Here is a 13,772-nt window from a genome sequence, read left to right as displayed (position 1 = left end):
AAAAATTATTTTTGTAGTAAGACAGCCAATCACCAGAAGAATGGGCGGCCTAACTCGCCTCTGAAAATTTTGGATGCAGAAGCGTATCGAGTCTGGACTAATTCTTTTCCACTAACCGTGATTACGCAAGTTGAATGCATCCTTATGGGTGCTTTCTTGAAGAGTAGGTGTGGTATTTTGCTTTATCTGTCACAATTCGTTTTCATACTCGGGAATATATTCCAAAATTTCTTTCGGACAACATGCCACGGCATTGTGGCTATTCTATGGTAAATCCTTTGGGGGGCGGGGGGGGGGGGGCATCAATCCTATATAACAACCCTTGCTCTGCTCTCTGAAGTTCTAAAATACTCGTAACTTCTCTTCTACAAGCTGCAATGCAAGAATCCAGCATTCTGCTGTATAACGATTCTGGTTTTCTCAGCAACAAATCATTTCATTTGACTTTGCCCGACAGTGTCTATGGCGATTGTTGGTTATACGGAGAACAGGTTCTCTCTTCAGAAGAGGGATCCTATGATGATTCTTTCTACTTGACTTATGATGAGGTTGGCGACTATTCAAGCTGCTCTCTGGACACCGATGGAGTGGCTAATCAAGATGACAGAGGAACAGAGACACCATATGATAGCAGTAGAATCTGGCTTGAGGCCTACTTTGGGGGCAAGTGGGGAGAAAATGAAAGCCACTCTAGCGAAGGGTATGGAAGCTATGGAACATATGGGAGCAGCTTCGAGAAAGAAGGAAGTCCTCTGTATGATGAAGACAAGAACCACAGTTGCTATGGCTACAACGAGGACATGCACTCCGATTACACTAAAAATCAGTGGGCTGACTTCACTGGTTTGGGCTTTGGGGATGATGATACTGAGGATAAAATTATTCCGTACAGCAGCTGGAATGCCTGGGGGGCGTCGATATTATACGAGTCAATCTTTGGTTACTAGCTCAGTTACAGATGATGAGTCAGAAAGCAGTTGGTTCTTTTTCTCCTCTTGGGAGATCACCTTTTTCTTAGTTTTTGCTTGGCCGATGAACACAGGTAATGGAATACATGCATTTTGATTGTAATCTAGGGGATCTCGAACTTCTTGTAAAGACAATAAAGGATACGCTGATAATGCCATTTCTCCTTTGGATTCTCCAAAATCATGGAACATATACAAGTCGTCTGTAGTTCTTGCGTTTTGTGTGTCCAAAAATCCATGGCCATGCGATGCATTAATTTTGTACAGGGGAATCATGCAAACTATGCCTAGTTGGATTGTCAATTGGTAGTTGAGAACTTTGCTATACACATGAAGTTAAAGAGGCACAAGTATAAAGGGGAACAACTCAAACTATATGGCTCAGGGGGCCGATACCCAATTCATCCTCAATGTCATCACCTTCTTCAAACAGTTTCAGGAACCTTGCCTGCTCTTGCTGCTTCTTTCTTTTCTGCCAGTACTTGTATGCAGTTACGAAGCCAGCAATAAATACAACTGAGACTAAAGCACAGATAACCAGAATCACAGCCCAATGCATCTCCTTCGGGCTATTGTTTGATTTGGATGAGTGATTTGAAGCTGGAAAACAAATGCAAATCAACCATTTTATCATCATTGTTTGATCCTATTTACAAGAACAGCCCTTGTTCAAGTTTAACACAGAAAAGCGTCACACAGACATTTAGAATTAGGGGACTCGGGACAGAGAATATATCTGTTGGCCCATCATGTGGTCAAGATCAACATCTTATGCTAACATTAAGTAGGTTCAGAAAGTATCTGAATCACAATCTTGTGAAAGTAACGGCTTAGCGCGATAGATGATAGACCACATGAAAAGGTGAACAAGAGATGACGGAAACTCTGATAGAATTAAGACTTACCGCCTCCAAGTCGGACACATTCTGGGCATAGAAATGTGGCATTGAGCTCTTTCTCTTTGTAATGAATGTATCTCCCATCTGACCTCATGAAATCCGATGCACAAAATTCCCACTCGTCAAATACATCATTGGGTACGAAAGTGTCCTTCTCATAGAATCCACAACGCTTGCACTTTATATCTTGAAGTTCTGTTAGAGGCTGGAAAGATCACAAGCATATTAACATCATTAAGACTAAACATTCAATACACACCCGAATCCAGAAATTACATCATAATCTACCTGTCCAGAGTAACCAGTTTCCAACAACCATAGCCAACAATTGATGTAACATGAAGTAGCCAACCACTCAGATCACAATACAAATTTCAGATGCATAATGAGATACTTGTATAAAGTATTTGTGTCACTAAAAATGTCAGGAAGAATCCTTTAACAGGGGTTGCAGGATCACACAATTTTTATTCCATAAGATAATTCGTCCTATGATAAACTCCAGCAGTGATTATGAATAATTTATAGCAGAGAAGACCAGCCAAATAGGCAAAGAAACTCTCTTAGTGTAATGAGAACTAAAAATGTCAGAGTTCCACAAACTAGAGAAATATAGAAAGCCTGACAATTTTCATGAAGTAAGGGCTGCAATTTTCAAGAAGGAAACATAAATTGCAGCAGATTTACCAGCACCACTATCTAAATCGTACAAGAGAATTTCAACCTGCACCCTCATGTCCAGAACCTTAGCCAACTATCACAACTAATTTGTTAGATTCTCGTAATAAACCCTTTACCTGCCAGGACTCTTCACCTTTAAATGAGTAAAAGACATGTTTTTCTTTCACATCAGGTAAAACTGTCATGTTCTCCCCTTTGCACTGGAAATAAACCGTCGGCTTGGATGGGAACCATTCATGGGTTCTGAATATCTCTATGGAATCAAGGGTAACAACTGCAGCTGATACTACTGCTAGAGACAGAAAATGGAGAAGAAGGATTACTATCAACCCAACAGTGGTGTGTCCACGAAAGAATAGCATATATATACACGTAGATTTACACTATGTATCCTAGTGTGTGTCTGTACCCGTTCACTTTCAGTTCCACAACAATCTCAGGCAGACATTTTTATTCGTGAAAAGACATAGGTGACTCTGTACAATGAGAAGCTAAATTACAAAGTCGTTTTCCTTATTCTCCGATAACCACACTACATTTTTCTATCAGGTGCAACAGATTTGCTCGATAATTAAAACAAAAGTTAAACTCTCAAAATTTGGTTTTTTCAACAAAATCACTAATTTCACCAATAGCACACACCACCCATGACTGCGTAGTTATTTATCATTTTCAATGAATCATAATATAGCAACTATCAACGGAAAGAATTCTCATATTGAATGAGGAAAAAACTTACCTGTAGAGTAGCTTAGGACAATCGAACATAACAATAACAACACACAAGAAACCCTAGGTCTGAAAAGACGACGGATCATCGGCACGGTGATCCTTGCTGCCCGCAAACTACGATCAATCGACAGAGTAAAAGAAATCCAAACTGTTTAATTAGATCGAACACAGTGCTTAGGCAGGGTTTTGGTTCTCCCTTTGAGGTCAACAGCTGGCGTGCAGATAGAGCAATCAGGAAGGGGGAGAATCGGCTTCGCGCGTTTTTCAAAGGTCGTTGTGATGTTGGGTTGTTCGCTTTGCAGTTAAAGGTTGTACCTTAATGACGTCGGGTTGGGCCGGTAACCGACTTTACCCATTAGATCGATTCCGTTGATTTTCATATCAATTAACAATTAATCACCAACTATTAACAATTGTTATTATTTATTTAAATCATAAATGAGACAAAAAAAGTTCATACCTCTAACGACATATATAACGATAGTTTGGTTAAAAAAAATTATTTAACGTAGAATAAATCAATAATAAATAAATATGAGTATTTATTCAATCTTTTTGCTAATATCAACATATAAATGAGGGATATATTTTTTAAACAAAAAAATTAAATAAAAATTTTAAAATATTTATGAATAATTATACCAAACATAAAAAGACGAGATGGTGTAAATGTGTAATGATTCCTAATTAGTATTAATAAAATGAATGGAAGTTAAAGCAAAAAGGTAGAGTTGGATAATGATTGGAAGAGAGGAGTGAAGTGATATGTGGATGGGCTTTAAATTTGGTGTTAATGCATTGACCGTTTTAACTTCCACTGTTAACGATGGGAATGCAGATGGAAGTTGCTTAAAAACCCATCATTCAACCAACAAACAAACAACCCTTTCAGGCTACGCTAAATTCACATTTCTTCATCCAAACACACCATTACTTCGCATGGCGTTGCTTTCCTCCTCCGGCAGCGGCGGTGGCGGGGTCCAAACAGTTCCACCGCTAACCAGAAGGAAGCAAGAGAGAGAGAACGGCCCAATGCCAAATGTTACGATATTTCTCGGTTTCTTCATTATAACGGCCGCGCTAGCCGCCTCCGCGGGGGCGGAGGTGGTGCATTCCACCCCGAGAAGCCAGCTGAAGAGGCGCCAGCCGGTGAAGCCCCTCCCACCAGTGCCTGTGTTCGTGCCGGTCTTAAACTGGGAGCAACAGGCGTATGTGAAGGCCCACAACGACTTCAGGCGGAAGGTGAACACACCGCCACTCGGTTGGAGCGCCAGCCTGACGGCGAGCGCACACGCATGGGCGATGCAACGCCGGGGGGACTGCAACTACCGGCTGCACTCTCCCAACAAACAAGGAGAGAACATTTACTGGATGAACTACAAGGAGTTCACCCCGACGGATGTGGTGCAGAGGTGGTTCAACGAGTCCAATAACTACGATCACAATGCCAACGCCTGTAAGTGCGAGATGGAAAGAGAGGGCTGCGAATGCGGGCATTACTTGAATGTGATATGGAGCAGCACAACACAGGTCGGCTGCAGTGGCGCTGTTTACTGCGATAACCAGAAGGGTGTCTACGTTGTGTGCCAATACAGTCCTTCCGGCGGAACCCGCGGCGTCAACCCCTTTACCGGTGCATTGCTATCAAGTATGCCCAACAACTTGAATATCCCTAAGCCAAATCCTTTTCCTGCAAACAACAATAACCCTAAGCCAACCAACAATATCCCTAAGCCAAATCTTCTTCCGACAAACAATATCCCTAAGCCAAATCCTTTTCCGGCGAACAACAATATTCCTAAGCCAAATCCTTTTCCGGCGAACAACAATATCCCCAAGCCGAATCCTGTTCCGGCAATCAATAATATCCCTATGCCAAAACCTGTTCAGGCAAACAGCAATATCCCCAGTCCCTTATTCATCAAGAAACAATAACTCTAAGCCCAGTCCCTTATTCATCAAGAAACAATAACTCTAAGTCAAATCCCTTATCCATCAAGAAACAATTAACTCTAAGCAAATGTTTATCCTACCCAAAAGAAACAACTATAAGTCGAATTGTACTGTATAGGAATTACATGGTAGATATGCAGTAAGTTGTAATACTATGTAAATGCTATTCATTGATTTTTTTCAAGACTGGAGATATTTTTTACAAAAAGCGTGGTCATACTAATTGCTTTTTCCTTGTGGAGGTTCACTGGGGGCTGTTTTCAGGTCGATATTGAATTTTTGTTTATGATGAATGATTAATACATGCTTGTCTTCGTTACTGCAAATTCTTGATCCAGACCAAAGTGTTTAATCAAGCATATGCAGATAGAGTTGCAAATGCAATCCAATAACCTTGGACTATCATGACATCAGGTTTTGAAATGATGATAATTGTGCAAGTTGTCTTCAGTGATTTATAAATTGCTGAACTAGAGCATGATGCTGATGATCTGATTTCAATTTCTGTTCTTTGACATTTTCATGAGGTATGGTAATAGAAAGAAACCAAGAATTACAACTGACAATTGATAAACAAAATGAATGCGGGGATAAAGTGATAATAATTCCTCAATCATGGTTTGTCAAATCATCCTGCACTAACAAAAAACCTAGCACTTAATACACAAATTTCCAATTTCAAAAGCCATCATTTGGAAGTTGGCAGCTTTTCATGCACATGATATGCCAATTCTCAAGTCAAAATTCTGCTGTTTCAGAAACATATTGCAGTTTCTGTGCTACACTAACGTCCGATTAAGTCATCTCTACTGGAAATTCTGGACAAATGCTCAATTTGCATCAGATGTAGACCCCTTGGTTTTCATAGAAGTATCATATTCGACAAAATCTTCATCTTCTCTATCTTGGTGCAAGTAAAGCCACAAACCCCATTTTCCAATATACGCTACAGAAGGATCAACTTCACAGTGTAACCTATCCAGAGCTCCACTCACAATTTGCTTCACTGTTTTCTCTGATATATTTTCAATAACATACTGTGAGTCTCTTATTAAATCACAGATATCAGCTCTTGTTCCCATACCTCCAGGCAATCTTGTTGCTGCATCCCTCACAAGACTAAGCAAAGAAAACTGAGGTGGCCGGTTGGCCTTAAATATGTAATGACCACGAGATTTTGCAAATGCTTTATTGCTGTGATTCTTTCTCAGTGGTGCCACTGCAGATTTTTTACCATCCAAGGAGGTATACAGAAAACCGCTGTCAGGAATCATGTACCTTATAGCTTCTTCCCTATGGAAATACGCTCTTATTTCTTTGCAACTTTGGCCGATTGTACTTTCGTTTAACCTTTTTCTGTTGTTGAATCTTGTATGGAAGTCTTTCTCTCGCATCAACTCCCGAGGAGGTTCAGGAAGGCCTGCAACGAGCTTTAGTATCGGCTGCATTCTTCTCAGCCAGATGGAAAACTGGTTTACCAACTTCAATAGGTTTTCTTGCAGAAGACCCCAACCCATGTTATGGTTTTCATGTTTCCAACTGCAAGGTGCTGGACCTATCCATTGCCATTTTTTCCTCAATCTGTCATATACTGCCAGCGGTTCCCATGAAAATATCTTCAGGACTCCTTTTACTAATTCTATAAGTGGCTCCTGACACAGCAGAATACGAGGATCTCCAGGCTTGGATCTCACACGCTGCACAATTTGATTAATGTCAAGAAAAGGCAGGTTCTCTTCCCTAATTTCTTTGTAATAGACGATACCAACAGGGCTTTTATCGTTGATCATTTGGTTGCTACAGTCAAGAGGTTGTCCAAACCTAAGTGCATGCTCTACTGGGAGTGGAGTGGTTAATGCAGCTTGAACAGCAGAAATGAGATGTATAACGGAGAATGAAAACTCAGCAGGGTGCGTTGGACTAACAACAGGGGAGAGCTGAAAACCATTTCCTGATGGGATTTTTATTGTTTCTGAATTGAAAGTAGGTCGGAGATGTGATCTGACTAGAGAGCATCGGCACCTGGAAGAAGTTCCAGTGCTGAGTTTCTCTGGTGCAGTACGCAAATAGTTCTGTCTACTTAACCTCTCTGTAATGGCATTATTGCACAAATCTTGAACGCAAGAGCTGTTATGATAATTAGCATCACCATTGACTGGGCTAAAACACTTAACTTTTCTCCGTGATCCACGTGTAGAGCCATCTCCCAAAGATTTCCTCTTCCCCAGCTTAGCTTCTGGCATTGTGGTAGTTACCCCATTAGCCAGTTCATATAAAGCTTCAGCAGCATTCAACTCTTCCTCACTGAGAATTCCATCTGATGGTTTTTCAGAAAAGTGGGTGTTTCCCCTCTGTCCTATACTTTCCTGAGGGCCAAAGATCAAATCATCAAAGATGAATGCAAGAGCCTAAACAAACATAAAGCTGATATCCTTCTACAGTTCTACTCACACACAGGTACATTTTTTTTCAGTTTAAGTCTATTAAATTATTCAACATTTGGTATTCACAGATTACATTCTAACAGAGAAGACATTATGCATTGCAGTTAGCAAAAGACATAGACTTACCAGAATGTGGAAAGCATCACAAGTCGGCATTCTTTGGTGAAATTTACCAGATTTCTATACATTTGAAAGAGATATAATGTGTTAGAGAGACTCAGAATAGAAAGTGCGGTACAAGGATCATGAGCAATGCTGATAAGTCATACTAATATGTGAAAGATATGATTCATGCTGACATTTCCATCTCTACATGAGTCTGTACCCAATTGTATTCATTGTATTGGCATGCACAAACACGGACTATTTTCGCATCTTTATATGTTTTCTATATTACAAAATTAATCACAAAGTTGCTCTCCACATTTACAAAATTAAGAAAGACATGAAAAGAAGAAATTAAATCTATCAAAGGCTTTAGGATGAACGTCCATTTGGTCGAAATAACAGTAATTTAAGGTCGTGCAAGAGAAAACAAGGATCACAAAAATAAATCTTTAACTTACAAATTCACCCTTGCATGTGCAAATAAAGCACACTGAACAGAGATTAGTGCTTTCTCAAATACATAACAACATACATTTAAAGAGATTCATTTTTCCATTGGAAAACAGATTAAAGACAAAAAAGAGGAAGATGATGCAGAAACTTAAGTCAGAAAAGTTTAGAAATCGAAAAGAAAACTGTTATTAGTCAGTCTCAAGAACAGTAGTCTGTATCGACAGAAAACCACAAGAAACATGAAAAAAAGAATCTGAATCAAGTATTCTTCTTTTGAAGAGAGAGAGAGAGAGATGTATGAAAATGGCAATGAAAGCGAAAACTGAACTAAAAGGTCGAAATGAAAAGAAAGAAAGAGCAGATAATGAATTACAGTGATATACATACATGAAATCGAATGTGAATTTTGGTCTCAGTGAATAAGAAGAAGAAGACAGAGAAAGAAGAGTGAGTGAGGAAATAGAGAGAAGAATGAAGTCTTTATGTAGAGGAAGACGAAGGGACGTAAAAGAGACATTCGCATTTGGCGATGAGATGAGTTTAATTGGAAAGACATAAAAGACAGCAGATCTTATATTTGTTGCTTTACACAATAATGAAATTTAAATACAAGTGATGATATCAATAAATTGTAACATTTTATCGGATTAACCATTTATTCAAAAGATAGATAAAAAATGAGATCTGCAAAGCACGCTATTAGGTAATTTACTCCAAGAGTTTGAATGTGTTTGGGGTTCTTTTCTTTCTCTATGTTTTTGTGTTATTTGCTTCTTTATTACGTTTAACATTGCGATATGCTACAAAACAAGCGTGATCTTTCTTGTTTCATTGTTCACATTTCAGAAAAGAGACGACATACTTATGCAATATGCTTCCCATATAGAAACTCCACATCTCACCCAATTTCCATAAAAAGTTCTGCAAACATTTACAAGTGCGATCATGGTATCTTGTCGGGAATTTCAACAACGGGCGACCTGATTTCTAATGCTTGCAGCATTCTACTACATACGGACTCAACTTATCAACCTTACAGGTGTAGAAGAAGTACCAAGGTGCTTCTTTAAGAAGCATCATTCTCCTTCTCCTTGCCCTTGCCATCATGGGAACTATTTCTCCTAGTCCCGACCTTACTTCTTGTAGGCTTTTGAACCAACTTCTGTCTCTTCTTGATGATCTTTATCGCCAACGTTTTCAAAGGGATATTAACATCTAAAGGCACAAGAACTTCCATTAACTCATGCCACTCAAGATCTTCAAAATCACCATCTTCATATACTACTCTATACCAACCCATTTCCTTGTCAAATTGGGTTACTTCACCACTAAAGAACCGGTCCCCAAACAACTTCCGAACTTCCCTTCCTTCCAACCATTCCCCAAAGCCAGCAAGTTTTTGCGGCTGTGAATCAGTAACAGCACAAGGAAGGGTATCCGTATCCCTTGACAACAAGGGAGGCAGGCCGTTTATCACAATGGCTGGTTCACCAGGAATCTCAAAGACTTCGGCTGATGATGACTCTATAAAATCCACATTGCTTTTGTCCTCCATTGCCTAATGCCCCTTTCGTGAAAAAGATCTCAATCTACAGAGCAGAGAATGGAATCAGTGCTTTCTCCATAAAGGGCAACCAACAGATATATCAACAATCGATATTACATTCGATAACTTACAAAGACTGATAATAGCATAAAAAACTGAAAATTTCCCTAGCTTGGACTTTCAGAATAAGAAAAACAATCCTACATTTGCAGTGTCTCTTGCCTCAAGAATTCGACATGATCGATAACAAAATAAGAATCATACATACCCAGATTGATTTGATTCAATCAAAGAGGAAAAAATAGTTCAGAAAAGAAAAAAAAAACAGCTCTTTAATCAGGGGACCCCTCGTTACTTCTCTGACCAGAATCAAGGAAATTCAACCAAAACCCTAAATCTAGACGCTTGAATTCATTGCACCATGGAAACATAATATAAGGACGCATCAGCACAAAAAGCAGTACACAGAAGAAACTAAAATTCGACATAATTTCAATCTTGCAAAGAACAGGAAAAATCCGCTAACACGTTCACTAAAGACCGTCAAACAGACGAGCGTCAAGAGAGTGAGACAACAAACGCCAAAAGGCATAGTGCACAAACCTTGGAGGGTTTTATCAGTTTTTGTGCAGCTCAAAGGCCGCCCAGTTGGAGAAATGAATTGGACCCCGACAGTTTAACGAGTTCTGTGAGAAGTGGAGAAGTCGCTCTTCACTCGTATTCAATTATTAAAGTCGCTTATTTATTCCAAACTAAAGCGCGGTTGAGAGCCTTTAATGGGCTGGGCTGGTCTGATCTGACCCAATATGTCTCTATATTGGCCCATCTAATTTAACTAAACAATAATAATACAATATTGGGTCAAGAATCTTAAGTCTAAAAATAAAGGCAGCAAACGTCAACCAACACCAAAACTTTTTTCTATAATTTTTTTTAGAAAATAATTCCAAAGTCGTGGAAAACTTGAAAAATCTTTTCTTTATTGTACTTGTTGTCTTTCTTGCGTTTACGGCCAATCTATCTCATACTAAATACACAATGTTTGGTTTCAATGAGGGCAACTCAAATTTCAAACATTTCAATAATCTCCTAATACACATATTCAAAAGACTGCAATTTACATATATATTATACACAAGGGAAAAGACTATAACCGTCCACTTATAGAAATGCACACTCTTGACTCCACCAACTAAAATTCCACAACAGTCCCCCACTGTTCCATGATATCGTCCAAATCATGTCTCATTTGCATTACATACTGTATATAACAACGTCCGTCCCTCCATATCCCTTTCCCCCATATATCAAATTGATAATTTGGAATGGAAATTCAACTTTGCTTCTACATCTCTCTGGTTATACTTTTGGCCCTTCATAGCATAACCCTCCATTTACTGAACAAGCTTCAAAACCTGCCTCCCAGCCCCTTTCCGGCCCTCCCTTTCATTGGCCATATCTACCTATTGAAGCAGCCCTTCCACCGGAGTCTGTCGGAGGTGTCGAGGCGATACGGCCCCGCACTCTTGCTACGGTTGGGCTCCCGGTCTGTTCTTCTCATCTCGTCTCCATCTCTAGCTGAAGAATGCTTGACCAAGAAGAACGATTTGATCTTCGCCAACCGACCCAATCTCCTCAACGGCAGATATTTTGGGTGCAACTACACGAGCATTGCTTGGTCCCCGTACGGGGAGCACTGGAAGAACCTCCGGAGGATTTCAGCAGTGGAGCTCCTGTCGTCTCAGAGGATACAGATGCTTTCTAACATCCGGGCGGACGAAACTCTAACCTTGGTCCAAAAGCTACTTCATGTCACGAGGGAAGACCCCGACAAAGTCTTGGAAGTCAAATCAGCTCTTTTCGAGTTCATGTTCAATGTCTTGACGAGGATGATCATGGGAAAAAGGTACACATATCTGTCTATCTTGTGTACGACACATAGAAAAATGATTCAATACTTAATGAACAGGTATTATGGGAAGAAGGTGGAGAAGTCAAAAGAAGCCAAAATACTGGAGGAGATAGTGAGTGAGACGTCGAAGGTGGCATTCCAGACGAAAACGTGGTGGATTTCCTGCCGGTGATGCGCTGGTTTGGGTACAAAGACGTGGAGAAGAAGTTGAATTCGATACGAGAGAAGAGAGACAAGTTTATGCAAAGTGTGATCGAAGAACATCGAAGATTTAGAGGTGAATCGGGCGATGCTGCAATCATAATGTCATCAAAGACGACAACAATGGTGCAAGTGCTGTTGGGTTTGCAGGCATCACAACCCCAATATTACACAGACCAAACCATCAGAAATCTTCTCTTGGTACGTAACATTTTGGTAACTATATATAGTTATGGGGCCAAAAAGCAAGTGGGCCTTGACTTAGAGGACTACTGGGCTCAACACAAACACCCAAAATCTTGAATGCCGCTAGCCAGCCCATTACTTACAACTATATATATATATATATATATATACAAATTTAATTATACACAATTTTTTTATTTATTCATATTTAAACTATTGATTTAAAATAGATTGAATCTACACTGTTAATTTATTAGTTAAACTTGGAACTTAGATTTATCAAGATCCAACGATTATTAAATAAGAATATAAAAGTTATTTTAAATTTTAAATTAAAAAAATTTAAAAAAATAGAAAAATGTGCTTGTGGTACATGATACGTGTCAGGGGGGTCATTTGCTCTATTTCTAATAAAATAGGGAAGTAAATTATTTTTTTTTCCCACGATAGGTAAATTACATTTAACCCTCTACTTTTGTGTGTGTGTGTGTGAATTTGTGTTCAATAGTCAGAAAATTCTTATAAATTATGTTTAGACGAACTAAATGAACCACATAGCATGTGTGATACACTTGTCATATGATTAGTTATTTTTTTTTAAACTATACACTAATCAGACCACAAATATTTGATATTTATCAAATAATTGATTCGAATTCAACCAAATCCAATCAGAATTACAATTTCCTTTAAAAATAATTTGAGACAATGTTTAGAACAATAAAAAATAATTAATCAACTTTTTTTTTTATAGCTTTATAGATGGCATAAAAAAATTGGTGAAATAAAAGCCATTATAAAATGGATGATGCACAATATTGCATGGGAGTGGACACCAACAAAACAAACAACCATGTGAAAAAACACTCAAGTCAGAAATCCCATCACAATTCACTGTCTTCTCCTTTCATATGCAAACATTCTAAAATGGCCTCCCTCTAAGCTGGATATTCCATTTCTCACACAATTATTGTACACCCCTTTTGTTCTCTACCTATTTGTATTTTCTCTCAACTACACTACTTTTGACATTTTCTGCACTTTTAACTGTTACTTGTTAATTTCCTTGTGATCCCAATTGCACTAACCAAAATGTTGTTACAGATTCGTCGTAAAAACAGTCGGGACATTATATGATCGCTCGTAAAAATTTAAGAATGGGTCAAAATCTTGATAGTTTGACTTAAAAAGTTCGTACTTTTATGGGGCAAATTGTAATTTACCTACCTGTGATACAGGAAATAAGCAATTAGCCCCCTTGTAAAAAATAAAATAGCATTTGTCCCTTTCAATGTTTAACAGTGATTCACAGTACCCCTTCACGCAAATGATGTTATGTCCGCGCGAATTTTTTTTTTTTTTTCAAAACAGTCGGATCTTATATAATATAAATCAACAATTCATATTTTATCTATATTAATCTAAGGTCCAGATCATATGTTACTTAATCTATGGCCAATATCTTATTTTTTCAAATCAACGGATGAAGTCTAATCTCATGTATACTATTTACATATAAAATTTATAAAAATACAAATAATTAAAAAAAAAAAAAAAAAAGCAAAACTGGTTACATATGTGTATGTATATTTTATGTATTATTCCTTATATAAATTTATTTTTATAATTTTATAAATTTATAATAAAGTTGAGCCATATGGTTTGTATATCAAATATAGACCGTTGATT

At 38.4% G+C, this 13,772-nt stretch overlaps 4 protein-coding genes and 1 pseudogene across 9 annotated transcripts; 2 read left to right on the top strand and 3 right to left on the bottom strand.

The window, feature by feature from the left end:
- Positions 1-1,110: 1,110 nt before the first annotated feature.
- Positions 1,111-3,585, bottom strand: LOC105174387 (valine-tRNA ligase). Of its 3 annotated transcripts, none has more exons than XM_011096481.3 (4): positions 3,288-3,585; positions 2,665-2,840; positions 1,874-2,072; positions 1,111-1,568 (listed from the first exon to the last, which is right to left on the bottom strand). In XM_011096481.3, exons 1-4 carry the CDS (start codon positions 3,364-3,366, stop codon positions 1,336-1,338), a joined length of 687 nt encoding a protein of 228 aa, XP_011094783.1. In that variant the 5' UTR covers positions 3,367-3,585; the 3' UTR covers positions 1,111-1,335. The 3 variants fall into 3 exon arrangements, with proteins under 3 accessions (XP_011094783.1, XP_020553219.1, XP_020553220.1); XM_020697560.2 differs by having other exon boundaries at positions 2,665-2,837; positions 3,288-3,583; XM_020697561.2 differs by having other exon boundaries at positions 2,665-2,834; positions 3,288-3,583.
- A 386-nt stretch (positions 3,586-3,971) lies between these two features.
- Positions 3,972-5,417, top strand: LOC110012858 (uncharacterized). Its single transcript, XM_020697973.2, has one exon. It carries the CDS (start codon positions 4,046-4,048, stop codon positions 5,213-5,215), a length of 1,170 nt encoding a protein of 389 aa, XP_020553632.2. The 5' UTR covers positions 3,972-4,045; the 3' UTR covers positions 5,216-5,417.
- Positions 5,418-5,779: 362 nt separating this feature from the next.
- Positions 5,780-9,228, bottom strand: LOC105174384 (uncharacterized). The gene is made up of 3 exons (XM_011096473.3): positions 9,101-9,228; positions 7,804-7,857; positions 5,780-7,599 (listed from the first exon to the last, which is right to left on the bottom strand). The coding sequence occupies exons 2-3, from the start codon at positions 7,831-7,833 to the stop codon at positions 6,064-6,066; spliced, it is 1,566 nt and encodes a 521-aa protein (XP_011094775.1). The 5' UTR covers positions 7,834-7,857; positions 9,101-9,228; the 3' UTR covers positions 5,780-6,063.
- LOC105174386 (dirigent protein 17) lies at positions 9,120-10,500 on the bottom strand. 4 transcript variants are annotated; one of them, XM_011096475.3, is made up of 2 exons: positions 10,388-10,500; positions 9,120-9,827 (listed from the first exon to the last, which is right to left on the bottom strand). In XM_011096475.3, the coding sequence occupies exon 2, from the start codon at positions 9,791-9,793 to the stop codon at positions 9,305-9,307; it is 489 nt and encodes a 162-aa protein (XP_011094777.1). In that variant the 5' UTR covers positions 9,794-9,827; positions 10,388-10,500; the 3' UTR covers positions 9,120-9,304. The 4 variants fall into 4 exon arrangements, with proteins under 4 accessions (XP_011094777.1, XP_011094780.1, XP_020553273.1 ...); XM_011096478.3 differs by lacking the exon at positions 10,388-10,500 and adding an exon at positions 9,916-10,381; XM_020697614.2 differs by lacking the exon at positions 10,388-10,500 and adding an exon at positions 10,053-10,381.
- Positions 10,501-11,096: 596 nt separating this feature from the next.
- LOC105174702 (cytochrome P450 81Q32 pseudogene) lies at positions 11,097-12,200 on the top strand (annotated as a pseudogene).
- Positions 12,201-13,772: the final 1,572 nt, after the last annotated feature.

Source organism: Sesamum indicum, linkage group LG11 (genome assembly GCF_026168435.1).
Source record: "Sesamum indicum cultivar Baizhima isolate 11 linkage group LG11, ASM2616843v1, whole genome shotgun sequence".
NCBI classification, from domain to species: Eukaryota; Viridiplantae; Streptophyta; class Magnoliopsida; order Lamiales; family Pedaliaceae; genus Sesamum; species Sesamum indicum.
The sequence above is the reverse complement of the archived record's forward strand: the minus strand, read 5'-3'. Positions and strand labels throughout refer to the sequence as shown.

Excerpts from the sequence above, each read along its gene's own strand:
- LOC105174384 (XM_011096473.3), bottom strand. The coding sequence starts at position 7,833 with ATGCCGACTTGTGATGCTTTCCACATTCTG. Across the intron at positions 7,600-7,803 it reads GTGATGCTTTCCACATTCTG|GAAAGTATAGGACAGAGGGG; the intron begins GTAAGTCTATGT and ends TTTGGCCCTCAG.
- LOC105174387 (XM_011096481.3), bottom strand. The coding sequence starts at position 3,366 with ATGATCCGTCGTCTTTTCAGACCTAGGGTTTCTTGTGTGTTGTTATTG. Across the intron at positions 2,841-3,287 it reads TGTCCTAAGCTACTCTACAG|CAGTAGTATCAGCTGCAGTT; the intron begins GTAAGTTTTTTC and ends TTCTGTCTCTAG. Across the intron at positions 1,569-1,873 it reads ATGTGTCCGACTTGGAGGCG|CTTCAAATCACTCATCCAAA; the intron begins GTAAGTCTTAAT and ends TTTGTTTTCCAG.
- LOC105174386 (XM_011096475.3), bottom strand. The coding sequence starts at position 9,793 with ATGGAGGACAAAAGCAATGTGGATTTTATAGAGTCATCATCAGCCGAA.
- LOC110012858 (XM_020697973.2), top strand. The coding sequence starts at position 4,046 with ATGTGGATGGGCTTTAAATTTGGTGTTAATGCATTGACCGTTTTAACT.